Genomic DNA, 22714 nt, shown 5'->3' with positions numbered 1-22714 from the left:
GGGAGGGGGCTGCCGCCTGCTTCCTCCTGCCCCAGGAGAGAGGGGGAGTTCTCTCGGACGCCGCGGAGTGGCCGCGCGGGCTGGCGACGATGCGGTCCCTTCCCCGCCTGCCTCGGCCGCGCTTGCCGGCCCGCCTCGCTGAGGTCTGCAATTGTACTTGTCCGCGCCTGTCCCTCGGGACCTCACGACGGCGCCCGAGCGCAGTGCCCGCGCGCCGGAAGTGACGATGCAGGGCGAGCAGGGCTGCGGAAGCGGCGGCTGCGCAGGCTCGCTGCGGACGGGGCCGCGGGGTACGGTGCGGAGGGCGGGGCGCACCGCCACTTCCGCTTCCGGTCCGTCGCTGCCTTCGGTTGCTTCCCGTCCGCTCGGCGGCTCCCCTCCCCCCCCGCCCGGCTCTCTGCGCCCCTCTCGGGCGCCGGGGCGGCGGGGCCGTCGGCGTGCGGCCTTTCCGTGCGTCTGCGCGTGCACCCGAGTGCGCCTCCGCGTCCGCCGCCCGCAGCCAGGCGCGCGCCCCGCGACACCGAGGCCGAGCGGGGGCAGGGGGCTGCCCGCCATGACCCCCCGGAGCCCGGCGTGAGGGGCCGAGGTGAGCGCGGGCCGGGGGCGCGGCGGGCCAGGTCGCTCGGGCGTCCGTCGCGTGTGACCCCACCCCCGGCTCAGCCCCGCGGCCTTTGTGTGTGTGAGGCCGGCCGGCCGGCCGGCATCGGGCGCCCGCTGGCCTGCGCCCGGGCCTCGGTGCTGCGGGGGCCCATGCGCCTGCCTGTGCCCGGTGTTGGCGCGCGGTGGTCGGGGTGGCGGCTGTGCGCCTCTTGCTCTCTGCCTCTCTCCCCCCGGGCTTCCGCGTCTGCAGTTGCCCGGGACTCCGGGCATCCTCTTAACCCCGTTTCTCATTCATTGCCGTCCCCGCGCACGTCCCCGCGAGCCCGGGGTCCTTTGCGCGAGCGCGCGGCTCGGTCTGGGACGTGCCCCCTCGCGCAGGTTTTCGGGTCTCCGGTGCGGTGGTCCGGAGCCCGGCTCTGCAGTCAGGCCCACTGCGTGCCGGCCGGTAGTGTTCCTCGGGTAGCTTCTCGCGGCAGGGCCGTGCGTGTTCACGGAGGTGGTATGAACGCCTGGCGCCGGCTGGCGCTGCATCAGCTGCTGGCCGCTCCGGATTCCGTTATTGCCCCCAGATTTCCCCTTCCACGCTGTGTGCCGTCAGGCCTCTGAACACCCCTCGCGGAGTTTTGCCCTGTCGTTGTCCTCTGTTTAACCAGATCCTTGTGTTTGAGGCCGTTTATTTTGAAAAGCTTGGTCTCATTTTAAGCGATACTGGGAGTTTCAGCGTTGGTGCCCCATCGACTGTTCTGTAGGGCACTTTGGTACAATTTCACAGCGTTGGAGCGGGGCGTCTTCTGGGACCACCCTTTGGGAAATGCTCTTCGGGTCTGATAATAATGGGCGGCAGCCTCAAGGAGCTCCTCCTCTCTGTGGCGCAGGGCCCCACGCACCCTATGTACCCATCTTATTTGATCCCCGAACCTGCCGGGTGGGAACTCTTCGTGTCAGAGTCTCGCAAACTCAGTCTCAAGGAGGTTGCCCTGTTGGTAGCTCTTGGCCAGGATTTGGGCCCCAGTTTCACGTATTCTGTTTTGTCTTGGCTTTTCCTGTGTAAGTCTGTAGCGTCAGGTTGTTGTCTCTTCGTTCAGGGTCTCAGTCTTTCCTCGTTGTCGCCTGCCTCAGTGCCTACCCTGTTTCTGTCTCTGTCTCCTGTGACTTCTGCTCACCGTGTCTCTGGGTAGCACCTCTGCCCGGGTTTCTCTGCGCCTCTTTCTCCCCTCACTTGTCTCGTTCCTGTTCCTCTGTGTCCTCTGTGTGGGTCCCACCAGCTCTTCCTCTCAGTGTGTCTGGCTGGCCTGCTCGGCCCCCTGACCGGGTCTTTCCAGCTGTTCACGTGTGTCTCCAAGTGCCCCGCTTTCCAGCCTGAGTTCAGAGCTGGGGCCCGCTGCCTGTCCCAGGACTTAGGTACGTTGTGGAGAGCTCGTTGGTGTGGCTGTGGACTGTGGCGGTCCGAGTTTCCTCTGGAGCCAGGGCAGGGGAGTGGCTCTTGCTGTGCCTCAGTTTCCTCGCCTGTGAGGTGCTGTGAATCATGGAGTTGGGAGCATTTAATGAGTCACTGTGTGTGAACCACGGGGAAGAGTGCCTGGCACAAGGTTAGGGCTGCTTGCTGTGATCGTCCCCGTCTGCCTGGTTCCCGTCCTCTTGTTTCTTCCCATCACCTTACTCTCAGCACAGGTTGGTTTAAAGTGTAGGTTCGGGCGTCCGAGCCTGAGGTGCAGTCTGTGCTGCTGTGCGTGGTGTGCGACCTTGGTGGAAGTGCTTAGTCTCCACGAGCGCCCGTCTTCTCATCAGTTAGAATGCTCTTGGAGGCGTTGGGTGGGATAATGGGCATCTCTTGGTCAGCGAGCCCCTGGCACACGGCTGGGACCCAGGCAGCCGCTCTGCTCGTCCTTATCTCTTCTTCCCTGAGCCTCCAGCTCCCCCACCCTTGGGACACCTTGTCCCTCTGGCATTGCCTGCCTCTTGCCTTTCTGTTCCCTTTATGGTCTCCGTGTGTATCCTTGTTTCTGTCTCAGATTCTGCCCTCTCCACTCCTGCTCCAGAGGTCTCTCCTGTTCTCTCTCCTTCTCTTCCTTCCGGTGGTTTATTGAATGGCTCTTCTGGGGGCAGCTGCTCTGATGGGAAAATTCATGTCCATACAGATGTGTTTTCTGTCCCCATGGGGCTCGTGGGCCGGCCTTAGCCACAAGGGCAGACAGACGAGTATAAAATCACGAGGGTGCCTCACTCTACCCATGGGGCCCCCGGGAAACAGTGACCACGGTGTTTGGGTGTGTAAAATCTGGGAAGCTTCAACAGAGTTCTCAGGGTGAGTGGGCGTGATCTGGGTGGTGAGGGAAAGGAAGAGCAAGGTGACCATCTCATGACCACCCACATTCATAGCGCACTTCCCACGCACCGAGTTCTCTCAGCTCCCGGGGTTACGGAACGAACTCCACTTCTTCGAGGAGAAAACTGAGGTGCAGGCGTCCCTGGCCCCCCGAGCAAGGCAGCCGGCTGGGACACGCTGCACTGCGTTGCCCCCAGCCTGTGGTTCTCCCAATGCACACTCTGCCTCCCTGCCTCACTGAGCCGGGCCCCCAAGCAGGAAGGAGTGGGCATGTTTGAGGAACTGAAAGATGGACCGGGTGACTAAGATGGGGGTTAACAAGGGCCAGAGCCTTCTAGGCCCCAGGGGCAGTGAGGAGCCCCACAAGAGTGTGGGTGCAGGCTGTGCAGCCCCAGGTCCCGCTTGTGTCTCCAAAGGGCCTTTCCTTCTCAGATGTGGTGACCCATCAGCTCCTGCCGCTGTCTTCTTTCTCGAGTCCTCCATCTCGCCAGCCATACCCCAGGGGGCTCGCCGCCCTCACCACTGCCTGCCACCATGTCGACCTCGTCACTGCGGCGCCAGATGAAGAACATAGTCCACAACTACTCAGAGGCCGAGATCAAGGTCCGAGAAGCCACAAGCAACGACCCCTGGGGTCCATCCAGCTCCCTGATGTCTGAGATCGCTGACCTCACCTACAATGTCGTTGCCTTCTCCGAGATCATGAGCATGATTTGGAAGCGGCTCAATGACCACGGCAAGAACTGGAGGCATGTCTACAAGGTCAGTGCCTGGGCCTGCGGCGGTCCCTCCCGGGCACGCGACTGCGTGGGCGGGCGCTGGGCTCAGGTGGGGGCACCACCCGGCCCACCTCCCCGTGCTGTGGAGGAGCTGGCGTTCTCGGTCTTTACGTGCAAGCTCTCTCCCTTCATCCCTGCTTTCTTTTAACTGAGGTAACAAGCATGTGGGTTGGAGAATGGTGAGTCTTAGGACTCCACTTCTCTTTGAAACCATGGTACGTTTGTGAGATCTGTCCATGGAGAAGGTCGAGCGGGTGCCCCGTGTTGTCCCCCTGTGTGTCCGGAGCCCAGTTCCCTCTCCGAGGCAGCTGGTATCCCCAGGCGTGTGTGTGGATGTCCTCGGGTCCCGGGGAACTCGGGGGCCGTGGAGCTCTTCTGTGTCCGCAGTGGTGACGTGGCCGCAGGCAGTTACGAGAACGCGGAGCTGCCCGCGAGAACTGTGAATTTTATCACGGGTGAACTGCGGCGCGATTTTGAAAAGGAAGAGGAGGCTGTGTCTTAGAGATCATTCCCCGTCAAAGTGTAGATCTGTCAGCTTTTTTTTTCTTTTCTTTGTTTCTTTTGTCCTTTGTCCCACCCTTCCTTCCTTTCCTTTCTTAACAACTGCCTGCTACCTGGGGCTGCGTTTGGAGCGGTCTGTGATGTTTTGCTTTTGTTAACAAGACTGCCGCGAGCAGCCTCGCGTGTTTGCCTTTGTTTAGAACTGGGACTTCTGGGTCGAGGGGCACACGCACGTGTCATTTTGATAAACGTGGACAGAGTGCTCTCCACGGGAACCCTTTTGCTGGTCCCTCGTGTTGTGTGCACGCGTCCTCATCCGGTCAGCAGACAAGACTGCAGGCTGTGGTCGGAGGGAATGGGACTTTGGGCAACGCTCAGTGAGCAGTGTTTCCGTTTTCTCGCCTGGGGCCCAGCGTCCTCCCCTTGGGTCAAGAAGTCGCAGTGGGCACAGGCTGGGGTCGGTGGCCAGGTCCCACTCCTGGCTGTGTGGCTCCGAGCGGCCTGTGGACTTCCCGCCGTGTGAGGGTCCGGCTGCTGGCAAGGCGCTGGAGGGAGGGTCAGCAGTGGCGGCCAGTCCTGCTGCTGCTGTTGCTTCAGTGAGGGTCAAGCTGAGGGTCTGCTCGGTGTGCGGCCGTGGACGAGGCAGAGGAAGCCGCTGGCTCCATGGACTCTAGCTGGGGCCTGGGCTGGGCTGGCTCTCGGTGGCTCCCACATTTCTGAGACCTGGAAATGTTCTCGCTTCTTTTCACGCCCACCCCGACAGCCCCGGTAGCCCCGGTTTGGGTCCTTATTCCCGTGGATTCCCTGCTGGGTGTGTTCTGTGGCTGTTTGTTGGGAAGGACTGGGTGGCGGTGGTCTAGGGAGAGGGTGAGGGGTCAGGGTGAGCCTTCGTGTGGTGGCGAAGGGAGGGACGGGACTGGGAGGGCCTCCTGAAACTTTGAGAGATGCTTGGTGGGGTTCGTGGACCGTGCTGGGGGAGGGGAGTCCCCATGGGCCCGGACCGCAGCCGGAGACACACTGCTGTGGGCACAGAACCCCTGTGAAATGTCCCCACTTTTTTTGTCCCCACTTTGTAGGTGGGGACACGGAGGCATGAGGAGGCTCGGAGCCACCCAGGGGCCGGGGGTGGGAGAGGAGCCCCAGAGCCCGCTCTTCTACTTGGCCATGTCTCCTCCCTGCTCTGAGCAATCAGGATCTCAAGGTCTTTTTCTTAAACCAGAGGTGAACACGCGACGGCCCCAGGGCTGAATCCGGCCTGCCGCCCGTGTTGTAAGTGAAGCTCTGCAGGAGGGCCAGGCCTGTTCCTGCGCGGCTGCCCCCTCTGCCGCCCGGGCCGCGTGGCCCGGAAAGCTGGGTTATTGATCACGTGGGCCCTTCAGAAGAAGTTCCCTGGCCCCTGTTTTAGACTAGCTTTCGTGTGCTGGCGTCCGCCATCCGGGAGCAAGTGGTTTTGGAAATTAACAGGGACTGTCGGGTTGTCCCGTTGCTTGCTTTTGAGAAAATGTGCACGTTTGCCAGTGTGGCCCCCACTTTAAGTGTGCGACCTGGTTGGCTCTCACGCACGCACACCCCCGTGGAGCCAGCACCCACATGAGATGGAGGGTGCCCCCCCGCTCCCCCCCCGGGCCTGCTCAGACACCTCTTCCCCAGAAGCATCCTGCGGTGTTTTAGGTCCACCAGGCTTGTTCTAGAACTTTCCATGGGCTCCCACTCCTGGTCCTTTGTGTCTGCTGCGTCTGGGGGTCTCTTGAGGTACCTTGCTGCGTTTGGGCTGCTCCCGCCCCGCGAGCACAGTGTGTGTCCTGCGTGAGCGTTTGGCCCTCGGTGGGTGTTTGGGCTGTTTCCGGGTTCGCGGTCTGTTTAACTGCGCTGCCAGTCTCCAGGGCCCCGGAAACGAGATCTCAGAGTTCGCTGGGTGCGAGTCCCGTTCCAGACTGAGGTGGGCTGTGTGGATCTGTTGCTCTCACGTAGCTTAACTGGCCTGCGGGGAGGCTGGTGTGGGGTGTGGGTGCTGCCGCTGTGATCCGAGCACAGTTGGCCCAGGACTCGGGGAGCCTGCCTGCCCCTGACGCCCACGGGGCGCCGCTTTCCCTCCTGCCGTGATGCATGAGTGTCTCCCGGCTGGTTAAAGACTAAGGTCTGATTGCTGTTCTCACACCTTTGGGAAGCTGGCCAGATCCAGGTCGGGTGCCGGTGGACGGTGGGGCGTCACTAAGGACCCACAGCACGGTCCGCACCTCGTCCCCCACTGCCCACCCAGCTCCGCGCCCGTGGCCAGGGCCTCCCGGTGTTGTTTCGCTGTGCTCTGGGGGGTGTCCGGGGCCCCATGTGGCCCCAGGGGCCCCCTGCACACTCTGAGGTGTTCTGTTGTCCGAGGATTGGCGGTTTTCTCTGCCGTTTAATTTTCACTTGTTGGAACGAGAATTTGTCCTCCCGACCTATAACGCAGCCGCTGTTGCCAGGTGTCCTGCTGCTCCCAGCACGCGTGTGTCCCTGCAGAGAGCCGAGGCCTGACCAGACCCAGCAGTTCGGTGCCTCCCTCCGGACTGCTGATTCGGGGGGAGGGAGTTGCCCCCTTGTTGTCCTCCGACTTGTAAAGTCTCACGCTGGAAGTGGCGACACTTTCCGGACTTCCGGGACAGTAGAGAAGGCAGCGCGTGCCTGTGTCCTGGGCTGCTCTGGAGTGTGATGGAATGAGCGGGTCTTTGTGGCCACACTCTGTAGGGTCCTCCTTCTAGAGAACGAGAGTGGCCCTGAACGCAGAGGGAAGTGTGGGTGGGGCTGTGCTTCCCTGTTTCCATGTGTCTGTCGAGACATGTGTGGACGCCGTGTGGCACGGGTCACCCTCCTAGAGCGTGCGTGCGGTCCCGGGACAGCAGGTGCGTTCCCAGGTGTTGCTCCCGTCCCCGCCGCCTGGGTCACAGAGTGTTCATTCTGGACACAAAGCCTGTGTCCGTTAAACCCCCAGCTCCTGGCGGCCGCAAGCCTCCTCATGGAGGACACTTTGTGCGAGCGCAGCCACGTGTCCCGCGTCTTCGGGGTCTGCCCCGCAGGTGGCAGCTCGTGCAGCGCTCTGTTCTTTCTCGCGGCCGGGTAGCGTCCGCCGTGCTCGTGGGCCACGCTTGTCGGCCTGCCGGCCAGTGACCCCCAGGCTGGTGCTGGGACGGGGTTCCCGGCCGCCATGTGAGTGACCCGTGTGCCCCCGCCCCGAAGGCCATGACCCTGATGGAGTACCTCATCAAGACGGGCTCGGAGCGCGTGTCGCAGCAGTGCAAGGAGAACATGTACGCCGTGCAGACGCTGAAGGACTTCCAGTACGTGGACCGCGACGGCAAGGACCAGGGCGTGAACGTGCGCGAGAAGGCCAAGCAGCTGGTGGCCTTGCTGCGGGACGAGGACCGGCTGCGGGAGGAGCGCGCCCACGCGCTCAAGACCAAGGAGAAGCTGGCGCAGACCGCCACCGGTGAGGCCTGCGCCCCCCACCCCCGTCCCTCCCTGTAGGCCCCGCCCCTCTTCTTGAAGCCCTGCAGCCCCGCCGCCCCGCCCTCCCGCTTCCCTCCTTCTGGCCAGGTGGGCCGGAGTTCCAGGTGCAGGCTCTCCCCTTCCACGACGGTCCTTGCCTGTCCCGTCCCCCTCGTTGTGGGACCCAAGAGCTGAGAACTGTCCTGTTCACCCTCAGTTGTTAACCCAGAGCCACCTAAGGGCCCGGGTGCCTCTGCCCGCAGGCTGGGCCCTGGAGCTGCAGATGGGTTTGCCCGCGGTCCTGCCTGAGGGTCCTCAGTGCCTGAGACAAAGAGAACGGGACTTGGAGGGGCTGCCCAGGGTCGGAGGTTGGGGACGGCTCTCTGAAGGGGGAACCGTTCACGCCAGAACCGGGGCGGCCAGCTGGGAGGGGCAGGCAGGCGCTTCCCCCCAGCTTAGCTGGTCCTCTGCCTGTTAGTTCCCTACGCCCTGCTCGTCCCTCCTTCCAGATGGTCACCCCTTCCCAACTCTGTTCCACCTTCCTTCACTCCACGTCACCCCCCGTGTCGGCTGCGCCCAGCACGAGGTGGGGGGCTCTGGATGCAGTGCTCTTCTTCCTCTGACGCCCAGCTGGTCCTGCCACAAAGATCTCCAGCAGCCCTGGAAATGCAGGCCCTGGACTCGCGGGAGCTCTGTGGGACCCCCCGGGCTCTGTGCAGGCCCCAGGCCCGCCGTGTGGGGAGCAGGGGCGTGGGCTCTGAGGCTCCCGGACCTCCTCCGTCCCTCCTGGCGGGCTTCCGGGGACGCTGGACAAACCCGGCTCACGGTCCGCCCCCCACCCCCAGTGGAAGCCCGCCGTCTGGGCTGCCGGGGTCCCCTTCTCTGTCTCCGCCGGGGTCTCAGCTGATTCTCCCTTGGCAGCCTCCTCAGCAGCGGTGGGCTCCGGGCCCCCCGCCGAGGCGGAGCAGGCGTGGCCGCAGAGCAGCGGGGAGGAGGAGCTGCAGCTGCAGCTGGCCTTGGCCATGAGCAAGGAGGAGGCTGACCAGGTAGCGGGCCGGGCGGGTGTGGGGCGCGCGGGGCTTTGACTTTGGTTCTGCCATCCGTCTCCATCCTTCACTGCTCAGCTCCCGAGGGCCATGCTCTGTGTCGCCCCTGCGCCCCCTCTCTGATCTGTCCGGCTGGTCCCCCTTGCCCTCTCTGCCCACCGTCCGTCCTCGTCCTGGGAATCCTTTCTTTTCTGCGTGGGTGCTCTATCCTTGACCGTGTCTGTGGCTCTGTCCATCCCTGGCTCTCCTCCGTTGCTCTGTGTGTGTCTGTCTGTCCTCTTCTCCCTCCCCTCCCCTCCCCTGTCTGGCCTCCCACCCGGCCCCTCACACGCTCTCTCCCCAGCCCCCGCCCTGCGGCCCCGAAGACGACGTCCAGCTCCAGCTGGCCCTTAGTTTGAGCCGAGAGGAGCACGACAAGGTCAGAGCAGCCTCCCTACCCTCTGCAGGGCTCCCCTCAGACCCTCCCCGGGTCCCCGCTTCCTTGCCCCTCCTCGCCCCCCACCAGCCCCATCCCCGGTTTACGCACTCTACCGCACATTTCCAGCAGCGGGACCTGTGTCACATGGCTTCTCAGATGGGTGCAGCCCCAGCATGGGAGGCAGATGCCTTGTAGCTGTTCGGGGTGGCGAGGGAGCCCTTCCCTCACCCTCCAGCACAGCCCAGGGCTTGGTCACCTCCACCCAGTGCAGCCGACACCCCAGAGTCAGGCATCCGGCATGAGGGCCCGTCCTCCCCGGGGCCCCCATGCTTCCTAAGCCGTCGGAGCCAGGCCGGGCCAGGCCCGTCTCCCACACACCACCCCTGTGTCCCCATCCCGTGGACTGCACGTTCTTCCCCGTCCCCCCTTCCCACACATTGTCCACATCCCATTTTAATTTTGTCACTTTTGTTTGGGTGGGACCGTGCGGTTGTTGTTGGGCGGGGGCAGCCCGGTCGCTCCCATTCTCACCCTCCCTCGCTGCCCGCTTCCGTGACCCCAACAGGAAGAGCGGATCCGCCGTGGGGATGATCTGAGGCTGCAGATGGCCATAGAGGAGAGCAGGAGGGAGACCGGCGGCCAGGAGGAGGTGAGCACGGGCAGGCCACCCTGCCTGCATGCGCTCTGGGGCCGTGGGCAGGGCGCTCCGTCAGTGCTTGGAGCACTAAGTGCGTGAGGCGTGACCTCTGTCCGTCCCTGCTGTCGGAGGCGCTGCTGGCGCTGTTTGGTCTTGTTGCTGAGCAGCCTGGTTGGGCGAGAAGGGGATGGCATCGAGCTCGTGTGCATGCACGTGGTCTGGGGTACCTTCACGGCGTCCGCGCGCACCCCGATTCCGAGGCTCGGTGCACGAGCGAGACCAGTCTGGTCCCCAACTTCCTGGGCCTCTGTCCCCCCACGGGAGACAGACGACGTCTGCTGGTGTTTCCGTCTGCGCAGCTTCAACCCTTCTCTTAGCTCTGAGGGCGGACGGGTGTCCTCCGCACATCAGGGCCAAGGTCAGTCACCGGCTAGGGCATCCGAGCTGGCCTGTTCTGTGGCCTCACACCAGATGCTGTGGGGGTCCTGAGCGTCTTCGAGGTGCAGTCGGCCTCCACGGTGGGGTGGGTCACGGGGCTAGCTCCAACGGGAGGAACACAGACACCCTCCCGGCCTCGGCCAGAGGGTCTCCCTGGGGCTCACAGCTCAGGAGGGTCGGTCCCAACACTCTGCTCCTTGTGTGCTGTGGGGACGGGCGGCGCAGCCGCTCTGTGTTAGAGACATCGGCACTCTGGTTGGTTGGGCTCACCCCCAGGACACGGGGACACGTATGCTGTTCCTGTGAAGCACGGGAAGCCCGGTGTGTGCGGAGACGTGGGATGCATGCTGGGCCTCAGCCAGTGGCCCAAGACAGGGTGGGCGACCCCGGGCACACCTCCTAGAGTGCGTGGGAGTCACGCGGGCCAGGCCGGTAGGGGTGGTTTTGGGTTTGGCCTCTGTCCTCAATCCCAGTGGGAAATGGGGAGTGGATGGAGGGATGAGGAGCAGGTGAGACTCTCGGCGTTTGGGGCTGGGCTGGTGGGGGAGGCGGACAGAGTGGGGGTGGAGTGGGAATGGGGTGTGGGGAGGCCGCCTCCTGTCTCACGGCCCCTGGCTGTCTCTCTCTGGTGGTGGGTCTTCGCCCCAAGGTGCCCGGCTCCCTCTCTCGTTCTGGGGCCATTTCTCTTCCAGGTTTTCTCCCCAGTGCCTTGGCCTGGCGTGCTCGCGCCTCACGCGCAGTTTCCCCTTTGTGTCTTGCAGTCATCCCTCATGGATCTTGCCGATGTCTTCACGGCCCCGGCTCCACCGCCAGCCTCGGACCCCTGGGGGGGCCCAGCGCCCATGAGCGCCCCCACCTCGGACCCTTGGGGCGGGGGCCCTGTCCCTCCAGCTGCTGATCCTTGGGGGGGTCCGGCCCCTACAGCAGCCTCTGGGGATCCTTGGAGGCCTGCTGCTCCTGCAGGGCCCCCGGTTGACCCTTGGGGTGGGACCCAGGCCCCTGCAGCTGGAGAGGGGCCCGCGCCTGACCCGTGGGGGAGCTCTGACGGTGAGTGCTGGTGCCTGCTGCTGCAGCCTCGACATCCAGTGTGCAGTCCCGGGCACACCCTGGGGACAGGGGCAGATACGGTCAAGGGGGTGGCAGGCTGCTGCAGGGCTCAGATAAGACAGCCCAGAGGAGGGTGGGTGAGGGAGCCTTGAGGGACGAAGGGCGGGGCACTATGGGGTGTTGGGCTGCGGAGAGGCTGCTTGGGCAGAGTCAGGATGGTGCGACTGGTGAGGCTGGGTCCAGGCAGGCTGGGTGGGGGTTTGGGGGTGGGGGTTGGGCTCGCCTAGGTGAGGCACACACCCAAGGCCCCTTCCCCAGCTGGGGAGCTTCTTGGGGGCTTTCCAGAGGCCTTACAGCTGAGGAGGGCTTTGCCAGGAAGGGACACGTGGGCAAAGGCCCAGCAGTGTACGTGTGCCCGTGCTAGACTGTGGGGGTCGGGGGGAATGGCTGGCTGGGGCTGGGCTGGGAGCCCCCTGATGTCCAGCTGTGTCCCAGGATGGGGGCAGGGCAGGACTTCTGGGAGGGGTGGGCTGAAAAGGAAGGCTGGGGATGGCGGGCACAGATCCGTAGGTGACGAATGCTCCAGCCACCAGCCTCTCACAGGCCTCCTTCCTCACCCAGGTGGGGCTCCAGTTGGAGGACCCCCTGCCTCAGATCCCTGGGCTCCAGCCCCAGCCTTCTCAGACCCCTGGGGAGGGTCACCTGCCAAGCCCAGCACCAATGGCACCACAGGTACGGGTGGGCTCTGGGGTTCAGCTGAGGGTATCAGAGTGTGTATGTGTGTGGGTGGGTGCAGGGGAGCGTGAGGTGTCTGGTCTCCTGGGTGCTGGGGGTGCAGAGGGAGTGGGAGGCTGGTTCCCTCAGTGAGCTGAGCTGACGTCCTGGGCCCCTACAGCAGTGGGGTTTGACACGGAGCCTGATGAGTTCTCTGATTTTGACCGACTGCGCACGGCCCTGCCGGCCTCTGGGAGCAGCACGGGTGAGCCCCCCCTCGCCCCCACCGAGCCCTGCTGCACCCCCCCACCCACACCCCTGCCCTCGCAGTGCCCCGCCCCAGGTCACGCCCCCGCTGTACCTGCGCGCGCCCGCCCCCATCAGGCCCCACTCGCCAGGCCACGTCCCCGCCAAGTCCTGCCCTGCCCACCCTGTGTGGTCTCCCTCCCCCACTGCAGGGGGCCTTCCAGGTCAGGTGGGTGCGCTTCTGAGTGCAGGGTTAAGCGGTGCGGACTGCAGCCCTCACGGGATCCAGCGCCCAGGCTGTGTTTTCAGAGCTGGATGATTTATGCTGGGAAAGAAGCTTTAACTTTGTTTCCAGCGGTTTTATACTTGAGGAAAGTTGCAAGAATAGTGCAGAGAGTTCCGTTTCTGGAGCCTCCCCACGCGCTGACCTGATTTCTCTGTCCCCTGGAACATTTCTCTGGGTGTCTCTGAGGGCCCGGCCGGTTGCACCCTGTGTCACCAGCGGTGTGGTGACCGCAGGGGGCCTCCGGCGATTGTCGCCTTCCTTGGCTGCCCTTTGGGGCCTCAGGGCTCAGCGCATCTTTCCCACCAGGCCCTCCCATCCACGGGGTACCTGGCCTGTGGGCGTCTTGGCTTTTGCGTATCCTCCTCCTGGCAGAGTCCAGGCTGGCTCTGTCCTCGCTAGAAGACCCCTCCCTGCGAGGTGTCAGGAGGACACGGGAGCCTCTCACCAGGAGGGGCCTGCTGTCTCCTCCCACAGGAGTGTGGTCCCTTTGTTTCTTTTCTGTGTTGGTCTTTGAGTGACGTGGGCCCGCAGGAGGACGTGGGACTGATGGGGCACCAACGATCCCCTCCCGGCCCCCAGGCCCACCTTGGTCACTGTGCGGTCCGCGGCTGGCGTTCCTCTGGGCTTTTTCTTCTCTCTCGGCACCAGTCCGTGCATCTCCCGATGTTAGATGGGGTTCCTAAATCTCTCTTTAAGAAAACCAGATCTCGAGCTAACGGATGTCATCCACGCTGCTGGGCTCCTTGGTGCCTGCTGTTGTCTGTTCACCGTGAACTTGCTGCTTGGGACCGGGGGACTGGTGGGGTTCTTGTGGGGCCATGTGAGCACCCCTTGGGTACACTTGTCCCCTGGTGGTTCTCTCTGGCACTCTGCCCTGGGGGTCATCTGCTGTTGTTCCTTGGGCTAGTGTTCCTGGGCTCTGCCTCTCAGCACCAAGGCCTCCTTGTTTGAGGCCCTCACGCCCGTCTTCCCCTGACTCCCTCTCTGGCTCCTTCTAGGGGAGCTGGAACTGCTCGCCGGAGAGGTGCCCGCCCGTAGTCCTGGGGCATTCGACATGAGTGGGGTCGGGGGTTCTCTGGCTGAGGCTGTGGGCAGCCCCCCACCTGCAGCTGCTCCAACGCCGCCACCGCCCACACGGAAGACTCCGGAGTCCTTCCTGGGCCCTAATGCAGCCCTGGTCGACCTGGACTCGCTGGTGAGCCGGCCGGGCCCTGCGCCCCCAGGAGCCAAGGCCTCCAACCCCTTCCTGCCAAGTGGTAAGTGGGGGCCTCCCAGGCCGGTCCCGCGCGCACACCTCCTCCCCGGGCCGAGCCCTGACTCTGCTCTGCGTGTCTCCTCTCCTTTCTCTCCTCTAGGAGCCCCGACCTCCGGCCCCTCCATCACAAACCCCTTCCAGCCCGCACCCCCTGCGACACTCACCCTGAACCAGCTCCGGCTCAGCCCTGTGCCCCCAGTCCCTGGAGCACCACCAACATACATCTCTCCCCTTGGTGGGGGCCCTGGCCTGCCCCCCATGATGCCCCCAGGCCCCCCGGCCCCCAACACTAACCCCTTCCTCCTATAATCCAGGAGGGGGGGGAATTTGGCCTGGCCTGGCTTCCCCCATTTCTGCTCCCTGGGAGACCAGTGTTGTGAGTGCATGTGAAGCGGGGGACCCCCGCCCTAACCCCAGCACCCTCCCCCTCCTGGGGCCCACTCACACTACACCCTCTTCCATGTCCCCCCGCCCCACCTCCCCGGAGAGAAACTGGACATGGGAGATGGGGAGGGGTGCTGGCCAGAGGAGGACCCCTTTCCTGTGGCATTAGAGAGGGGAGGGACAGCCGGGGGTCCCCCTACCATCCCTCTCCCTCCCAACTGGCCCCTCAATCAGTGTTTGAGCCTTCTTGTCCCCATGCACACCCCTGGTGAATCCTTGGTGATAATTTTGGCGACTTCGGGAATAAATGGCAATTCTCACGGGTGTGGCTCCCCCAAGTTCCCATCCGTGATTCACAGGACCCTCAGCTGTGGGACCCAAGGCTCCAGTCTCCTCAGAGGTCTCCATTTCCTTGGCCTTTCTCTTCTGGGGGTGGGCTCTGTGGGGCCCCACGGAGCACCCCGGCTCTGGCGGCATCACGGCCCACTCAGGGCTGGGGAGCTGATGGCGGTGTTGGGTGGGGGCTGGCGGGCGGCACGTGGGGGTCGGGGGTCGTCCCAGGCTTGGTGAGCTGCGGGTGAGCCTGCGGTAAGGCTTCCTCCCGAGGTGAGGACTGCGTGTCTTTGACACACAATAGCACTGCCATACTGTGTCCCAGTGGATGCGACCCCTGGCCCACACACGACCCCCCGCCCCCAGCTCTCTACATGGCCCTCGTCCAGCCAGCGGTCCTGAGAAACTGGAGGCCACTTCTGCTGGAGCTCAGGGCCACCTATTGGCCGGGGCTGATAGGTGGCCCTGGGCGATCACTGATCCACACCCAGTGGTTCCCTGTCCCGGGATGGCGAGGGCTGACGTGTCTCCCCAAGGAGGTGGCCCACTTGAGAGTGTGGCTTGTGAGCCCCAGCTGGGGGGGGGCTGAGACAGATGGCAGAGCGGGAGCTCAGGCAAAGGGTGGTGGGACTTGTGTCCCTGCTGTCCAGTGGTGGGTACAGGGGTCAGTGTAGACTCCTTCCTGCAGATGGGGGAGACTGTAGGATTTTGGGGGTGGACGGAGGGGAGAACGGCAGTCCCCCCACCCAGAGAAGGAAGTGCCTGGGGGCACTGGGGACTTGCAGGAAGTGTTTCCCAGGCTGACCTGGGAGGTCGTGGGGCCGTGGCTGGGGTCAGGGGCGGCACAGGGTGGCCGGGTCAGCACCGCACCCCGTGGTGCTCTTCTTCCGGGAGCCCTGTGGGCCTTCTTCCACTTCCTTTGGAAAGACACCGAAGCAGCCCCTAACTCAGACCTGGGTTCGCTCTCCGGGAAGGCTGTGATGTTCCGCCTTTCTTTCCTTGTCACCCGTGTCAGCATTCGCTCTGGGGCCGGTTCCTTTCCCTTCCTTCGGCATGAGTCCCCTGGGCTCCAAACGCCCTTTGTCCCCGCGCTCCTTCGTCTGTCCAGAAGCTGCGGGCCACCACGTCTCAGTAGCGCCTGCGTTTGCAGTGACCCCTCGCGATCCATGCTGAAGGAGTGCAGCCATCCAGATGTCCCTGCCCCGGGCTCGGGCTCGCTGGGCTCCACCGAGCTGCTCCGACTGCCCAGTCGTGGGTGTGTCTGCAGGGCCCCAGGGCCGCAGGGGCAGGATGGCCAGGGTCTTGTCAGGGGAGCGCCTGGGCCTGCGACCGGCCTGTGGCACTGGAGACGAAGCCCCCTGCCCCCCCCCCTCACTGTGCTTGCAGGGCGGGACACCAGCCCGCAAGCCTGCCCGCCCGCACCCCGCAGGCGCACACCACTTCTAGGCACCTCAGTGCACCTGCATGCGCAGCCCCCTGCTCCAGCCTGGCCTGTCTCACACGCCTTCGTGTGCCCTCTGCTCACCTGTCTTAGCCAGCCTCTGCCTCTGCCTCTGCCTCTGCCTCACCTTCCCTTGAGAACTCGGTCTGCCCTCCGTGCAGAGTGTCCTCTGGCGTGGCCCCGGTGCAGCCCAGCCCTGCACGTCGGACCCCTCGCTCCTTCTTTGCTTTCTGCGTGCACACACCGGCGCTGGGCTGCGGACCCGCTGGCAGTTGGCGCCTGACGCCCAGGTTGAGGTGGGCCAGCCGGGGTCTGGCTGCCTGCTGATTTTTGTAAATAAAGTTTTAATGGAACACGGCCCCATGTTTCCATATTCTCTAGGGCAGTTTCCACCTACAAAGGCAGCCTGAAGTAGGGGTGGCAGACACCACGGGGCTCCCTAGCCCAATGTAGTCACCTCTGGACTAAGAAGGGGTGGCTCCCCGCTGGCTCCCTGTGGCCCCTTGTCCTGGCGACGGCAGGCCTGTCGCTCCCACCCCTGGGACAGCCCCCCTCCGCGGCCCCCTGCACTGACAACACTGCACGAGGGGCTATCTCTTTAAGGGGGCACACCTGTGGTGCCAGGCTGCACCCCCATTCAATGGAAGCCGCCCCCGACTGCCCTGCCACATTCTTCCCGTGTTCCACATGGTGTGCACATGAACGTGCATTTCAGCCCTTGGGGGACTTCCTACGTACTCACACGTATTTACTGTCTCTGTAGGTTTTGCTCACATATCACCTAGAAAGTCCATTAATCCGTTAGGCCACATCCACGTTTTTATTCAGTTTCTAACCTCCATTAACACTAAGTTAATGTTGCAGAAAATAGACATATTTGGAGATTGATTTGAAAAACCAGAACCCATTCATTGGAACAGAAACATGGAAAGTCCCAACGGGAACGACTGTGCGATACTTCATGTTTTAAAGGCGCTTCTCCCTCGTCTGATTAGTGCTCACGATTCGCCAACGCTCCCACGTGTCTCGTCTGCCCTCTGTACCGTCCACAGTAGCAAGCAGGAAGGGTCCCAGCGCCGGCTGTGCGCACACGGGAATTCTCTAGAAACTGTGTTCTGTATCCGAGCCCACTGGAGAGCGACTAGCAACAGCTGGCTTCCTCAAAGGACAGATTCTCAGGAAGCCTTGACCATCCGTGGTGGGACTCCCGGGAGCAAAAAACGGACGCAGCGGCCCCACAGCAGGGATTCCAGTGAAGGTGAAAATGTGGGCTCCATCGCTCACGTGATAAAAAGAAACGGTGCCAAGACCCATGTCCAGGAAAACCCCTAGTCGGTGTAAGCGGGGGCTCACCGAGAGCACAGTCACAGGCCTGGTGCTGGCTTGGAAGAGCTCTCCTTTTCTCAAGCCCACCGTCCAGAAGCCAAGCTCTGCGGACAGTAGAATGGGCCCTTGTCGGTCAGCGGAGTCTCGGCAAACACCCACGTCCCATGCCTTGCTCATCCCCACGTCCACCTCCCAGTAGTGGCGGCCAGAGGGGAATCCAGGGGAGCCCAGGACGCAGAGGGCATAGTCGAACCTCTGGGTCCCGGCGCTCCGGGTCTGTTTGGAATACCCACAGCGGACACTCCTCAGGTCCTCAGAAACGATGAGGTAGTGGTTGGCGGTGTCAACATCCAGGGTCACCTCCACTGGGAGGGAAAACAAGCCAATCAGCAAACATGCACTCGACTGCGAAGCCCCAAGGTCTCACCCATCTTCTCTCCACCCCGTGCTTCCTCCCTGATCAGAACTTCCCTGGGGAGATGTCCCTGGCCCCTGATGAGGTCAAATGTAGAGAGAGAACGATCCTAATCAGGACGAGTGCCTCCGACCCCTACTAGGTGCTCTTCCACATTAAGGGCTGTTAGATTACAGGTGCTCCTTTGGCACAGATTACACATGAGGAGACCGTGACCGTGTTTGTTCTCAACATGCAAACCAGCTCGCATTCCATTGACAAACGGGCACCCGGTGAGTATGTGAACAGTGGCCACTATTAACACTTGGCGCAGAATGTTGGATCCGGAAGTTGCCCCCATCTTTGTTCTTGTCAATGACCTTCCTCGCTTCCTGCTGTTAACAGGCAAATGCACCCCAGCCCTTGGCTTCCTGGGGTTACAAACACACAAGGCTGGGGGTCCTGAGAGGAGCCGGGTGAGCTCTGGGCAGCCCAGGCTGAGGAAGGGCCCCCAGGGACATGAGTGGGGGTATGCTGGGGTCTGGCCGTGACTTAGCCGCAGGGCATGGCTCAGAGGGCAGGGAGATGGGAGCACAGGGACTTTGTGGGTTGCCTACACACCAGGAGGCTATCCTAAGGGGACCACGTGAATGGAGCCAACACAACGTCAGAAATAAACCCTCTGGGGGCACCTGGGCGGCTCGGTCGTTAAGCGGCTCCCTTCAGTTCAGGTTATGATCCCAGGGTCCTGGGATCGAGTCCTGCATCTGGCTCCCTGCTTAGCGGGAAGCCTGCTTCTCCCTTTCCCACTGCTTGTGTTCCCTCTCGCTCTCTCTGTCAAATAAATAAAATCTTAAACAAACAAACACAAAAAACCAAAGAAGCCCTCTGGACCAACTCTTTCACTTGGCGCCCTGACACCCAGCTCTGTGGAAGATGCTCCCTTTTCAGCCATCCCAGGGGACTTGACAAGACTTGTCACGTTTCAGGGACAGGGTTCACCATCCCAAATTCGAGTTGCACAGAGCTAGAGTGCGCTCAGAACACAAGGCAACGCCTGTCCTTCACAAGGACGCTGGACTGCTCACACGCCCTTCAGACCAAGGGACCCACCGCTCTTCAGGACCCATCATAGGAGAGCGGGGACAGAGCCAGAAGGAGCAAGGACTCCGCTGGCTCCAGGGAGGCTGGGAGGTCCCGTCTGGCCTCCTGAGCCGGTGAGCTGTGCAGCTGAGCTGGGAGAATGCACCCTAACTCGGGGATGTGAGAGAGTCAGGTGTGATTTCTCTTAGCTGCAGGTCAGGGACAAGCTTCCCTTCTTATAGGTGGTTCTAATCTATACTTCTGGGTGAGTAAAGCAAAGATCAACGTTGCCGCCCATGCCCTTGTGTGATGGAGAGCTGTAGGCAAGTTGCATTTTCCGGGAAACTTGCGGGGGGGGGGGGGGGGCAGGCCGTACCTTGGAACTTGTGCACGTTTGGGTTCATGTGCAGAACGGCTTTCAGCTGGGGCTCTAACTCCCTGATCCTGGAGACCAGCCTCCCAAGATGCGTGCCTGGCCTGAGGTCCTTCCTCCGAGAGAGCGCGGAGCAGGAGGGACACCGGAAACCCTCCCCGCCGGGGTCCCTCTGCAGGGAGTCGCAGCAGCGGAGGCAGCAGGCGAAGCCACACTTCAGGTACACGGGCGCCTCCAGGTAAGTCAGGCACACAGGACACCTGCTTGTCTCTTGCAAGTGTGCAGCCATGACCACTGTGTGGGGAAAGGCAGGTGAGACCTTCAGGGAGGCAGAGGGACATCAGGCCTTGGGCCCCTGTCATTTGCTGTCCCTACAACCGGTTTGCATCCGGGCAAGCAGGACTCATGGCCCAGGGCTTCTGATGCTGGTTGGAGCAAAGGACGAGATCCACTGTCCGGCTCCAGGCGAGGTGCTGAGAGGGTCTGTGCCGTACCACTGACCGTGTTCCCCCGGCTGTGCCTTTCCTCCCCGAGACTCACTCCACCTCAGGATGCCTGCGCCTCCCACCCCGCTTCCCCCAGTCTGACCGCGCCCCTCCCCCCTCCCCTCTGGCAGCCACCCACCCGTTTGTCCTCTGTGTTTGCAGGTGGTTGCAGACATCTGAGAAAAGCGAAAGAAACTCTGTGGGGTTGCGCTCACCTCAGTCCTGCTCTGGCCCCCGTTCTCCCTCTGACGGCAGTTCTGAAGTGAGCTCCCCAGGAGTGGTTTTTATTAGGGAGGCTTCCCTGCCCACACCCTCCCTAATCCCATCAGAGTTCACACTGCCTTTAGTGGGACTTTTCTCAAACAAAGGAGATAATTGTGTCATGAAAGTGTTACTTTTTCAAGATTTTATTTATGTATTTGACAGAGAGAGACACAGCGAGAGAGGGAACACAAGCAGGGGCAGAGGGAGAGGGAGAACCAGGCTTCCCGCTGAGCAGAAAGCCTGATGCGGGGCTCGATCCCAGCACCCTGGGATCATGACCTGAGCCGAAGGCAGAGGCTTAACCCACTGAGCCACTCAGGAGGCCCCTAATCCTAAATTCTAAGAGAGGTACAGTATGCCCAGCTCCCTTCACTCACTTGTTTACTAAGTGCATATTAACTTAACACTTTTTGTGGGTCAATCATATTTTCTCACAAGACAAGCATGGCTTTTTTTTTTTTTTTAAGATTTTATTTACTTATTTAACAGAGTGAGATCACAAGTAGGCAGAGAGGCAGGCGGGGGTGGGGTGGGGAGCAGGCTCCTAAGCAGGGAGCCTGATGTGGGGCTCAGTCCCAGGACCCTGGGATCATGACCTGAGCCGAAGGCAGAGGCTTTAACCCACTGAGCCACCCAGGCGCCCAACAAGCACGGTTCTTAAGTTCATGTTAGTTCACATTCTGGTCAAGAGTCGGAATGTAATAGTAAATACCAACCACGAGAGACTCTTAGATCCAGGAGACAAACTGAGGGTAGTGGTGGGGAGGGGGTGGGGGGATGGGGTAACCGGGGGATGGGCATCAAGGACCGCACCAGATGCCATGAGCACTGGGTGTTCTATGCGGCTGATGAGTCACTGACCCCTACCTCCGAAACCAATGATACACTCCATGTTAATTAATCGAATTTAACTAAAATAAAATTTAAAAAAAGTAAGCAGAAGTACAAAGTAATAATGTAAAATTGTGGAATTGTTGTCTGTGGCATGTTCTCCAGGTCAGGTCTCCTGTGGAATATGACTGTGTCTCCCTTTTCAGAAGAAGAAAAAGCCCAGGATCCCTAAGAGGTCCCAGAACTGGGAAAAGACCTACGAAGCACCAACAGCCCACATTCTGCACTCCAGGCCACTCTGAAGCGCTCACCGTGTCCTTGCAGAGCAATGTCCTAAGAACCACAGGGGAAGAGACTCTGAAAACCATCTTGTTTTTCCAGGTGGGCGTTGGGGCTCGGGCCACTGTCCCCCTCTTCTTCCGTAACTTTTCTCCAGTCTTGCATGGACGCAGGCAGAGGCCTTCCCACACGATTCTCACCCACATGGCTGTGGCCAGTCTCTTGGCTTTTCTCTCTGCCAGGATTCCCTACAAGTTGGTGGCTGCAGTTCTGCGGAAGCGCCTGTCCGGTCTCGCGTGTAAATTTGTATATCATACACACAGCGTGGCTCGCAGCCCCACGACGGGCTCCACCTGCATCCTGAACACCTATCTGTTCTTCACACTCATCCCCGGGAGGGTGGTGTGCACGACGCCCAGAGGACAAGCCCCCAAGGTCACTGGTCGTGGCCGTGGCATCTGCTGGCCGTTCAGTGTCTTAATGAATAGCTGTGTTCCCGTGAAAGCCACGGGTGCGCACCACGGGGAAACAGGGACGACACTCAAGGGAAGGGGTCCCGCTCATCCTCGAGTCCCATCCTGTGGACACTCGGCCATCCTGTGGCTTGTCTCTGACGCCATGTGTATCGGCCTCCTGGTCTGTCCCTGCACAGGCACCCAGAGAGTGTGGTGGATTCATGCCCCCGACAGCACCCACAAATGTCCCCGGACACCAGAGCCGCCCTGCCGTCCTGTTGCCGGTGGCCACTTTTGTCAGCTTTTACGAGCTGAGTACCACTTTTTAAAAAAAATTTATTTTTTCAGTGTTCCAAGATTAATTGTTTATGCACCACACCCAGTGGTCCGTGCAATCCGTGCCCTCGTTGTTGTTGTTGTTTTAATGTCACTGCCTTTTTAGATTTCCTTCTGTAGTTGATAAGGACCTCTAGTCTAGCATTTTAGCGGTTTCCCCACTTTTAGCCCCCTCCTGCTGATCCTTCCCAGCCCTGGGTCTCCTAGGCCTCGCCCTTGAGCTGTTAGAAATCACCTGTAACTGTGTGGAAGAAAGTCAGCTCTGCTAACCACTGTGCTCACTGTACCAGGGACCATCTCCTCGGCACCGGCGTTTTATACAACCTGCATGGTGATCCTAGAGGGTAAATCTGATACCGGGGCTGCCCCTGGGGGACCTCAAAGTCAACTCGCAAATGATGACCTTGAAACAGACATACAAAACTGTTCAGGAAATCTGTCTTCCCCCTTGAGCAGAGCAGCGGCTGAGACGTGGCTCCTTTCTTCAGCAATATTCAAAGTGTTTCTGCAAATTTTATCCCGGCTTGGGCGCACTGAAGACCTGGCACTTGGCACGGAATCCAGTACTGACACGGGTAAATACTCCCCAGGGAGGACGGACACTTCGTTTCACCCATGCAGGTAAGAAACCTGGCAGATGCAGAGGTGTTTTCTGCCTGGTCTTGTTACTGCATTTCACTCCTATTTCTCTAATGTGCGGTAGAATGACACGGAAAATCACTGTTGCCCAGTGGTTTGATTTGCCTTTATACCTTGTGGGTTTTCTTTACATGGTTGACCCTCTGTGAAGTTCATCGATTGGGTAACGGAACTGCTATCAAGGAGGGCTGGCAGCTGCCATCTGTAAACTTGCCACTCGGATTTTCTAGTCTGTCACTGAAATACAGAAACTGGGGCAAGGAGCCCCATGTGGGACTCTATCCCAGGACCTGCGATCATGACCTGAGCCAAAGGCAGACGTTTCACTGACTGAGA

At 61.6% G+C, this 22714-nt stretch overlaps 2 protein-coding genes and 1 pseudogene across 4 annotated transcripts; 2 read left to right on the top strand and 1 right to left on the bottom strand.

The window, feature by feature from the left end:
* The first annotated feature begins 324 nt into the window (after positions 1-324).
* On the top strand, positions 325-14463 carry EPN1 (epsin 1). 3 transcript variants are annotated; one of them, XM_032848551.1, is made up of 11 exons: positions 325-586; positions 3343-3688; positions 7420-7669; positions 8590-8714; positions 9058-9132; positions 9698-9781; positions 10969-11254; positions 11876-11986; positions 12150-12233; positions 13499-13756; positions 13856-14463. In XM_032848551.1, exons 2-11 carry the CDS (start codon positions 3461-3463, stop codon positions 14062-14064), a joined length of 1710 nt encoding a protein of 569 aa, XP_032704442.1. In that variant the 5' UTR covers positions 325-586; positions 3343-3460; the 3' UTR covers positions 14065-14463. The 3 variants fall into 3 exon arrangements, with proteins under 3 accessions (XP_032704442.1, XP_032704440.1, XP_032704443.1); XM_032848549.1 differs by lacking the exon at positions 325-586 and having other exon boundaries at positions 3420-3688; positions 12153-12233; XM_032848552.1 differs by lacking the exons at positions 325-586; positions 9058-9132 and having other exon boundaries at positions 3420-3688.
* A 2551-nt stretch (positions 14464-17014) lies between these two features.
* On the bottom strand, positions 17015-19409 carry LOC116861863 (ret finger protein-like 4A). The gene is made up of 2 exons (XM_032848731.1): positions 19093-19409; positions 17015-17604 (listed from the first exon to the last, which is right to left on the bottom strand). The coding sequence occupies exons 1-2, from the start codon at positions 19376-19378 to the stop codon at positions 17015-17017; spliced, it is 876 nt and encodes a 291-aa protein (XP_032704622.1). The 5' UTR covers positions 19379-19409.
* Positions 19410-20615: 1206 nt separating this feature from the next.
* On the top strand, positions 20616-21959 carry LOC116861862 (annotated as a pseudogene).
* The last annotated feature ends 755 nt before the right edge of the window (positions 21960-22714 follow it).

This window comes from Lontra canadensis, unplaced genomic scaffold (genome assembly GCF_010015895.1).
Source record: "Lontra canadensis isolate GAN:19392208 unplaced genomic scaffold, GSC_riverotter_1.0 scaffold206, whole genome shotgun sequence".
NCBI classification, from domain to species: Eukaryota; Metazoa; Chordata; class Mammalia; order Carnivora; family Mustelidae; genus Lontra; species Lontra canadensis.
This window is presented reverse-complemented; position numbering and strand designations above follow the sequence as displayed.

What these genes read in the sequence shown, in the direction of transcription:
- EPN1 (XM_032848551.1), top strand. Translation starts at nt 3,461, where the DNA reads ATGTCGACCTCGTCACTGCGGCGCCAGATGAAGAACATAGTCCACAAC. An exon ending in AGACCGGCGGCCAGGAGGAG is followed by an intron (nt 9,782 to 10,968) that starts GTGAGCACGGGC and finishes TGTGTCTTGCAG; the next exon opens with TCATCCCTCATGGATCTTGC. An exon ending in CCCGTGGGGGAGCTCTGACG is followed by an intron (nt 11,255 to 11,875) that starts GTGAGTGCTGGT and finishes TTCCTCACCCAG; the next exon opens with GTGGGGCTCCAGTTGGAGGA.
- LOC116861863 (XM_032848731.1), bottom strand. Translation starts at nt 19,378, where the DNA reads ATGGCTGCACACTTGCAAGAGACAAGCAGGTGTCCTGTGTGCCTGACT. An exon ending in AAACGTGCACAAGTTCCAAG is followed by an intron (nt 17,605 to 19,092) that starts GTACGGCCTGCC and finishes TTTCCCTCCCAG; the next exon opens with TGGAGGTGACCCTGGATGTT.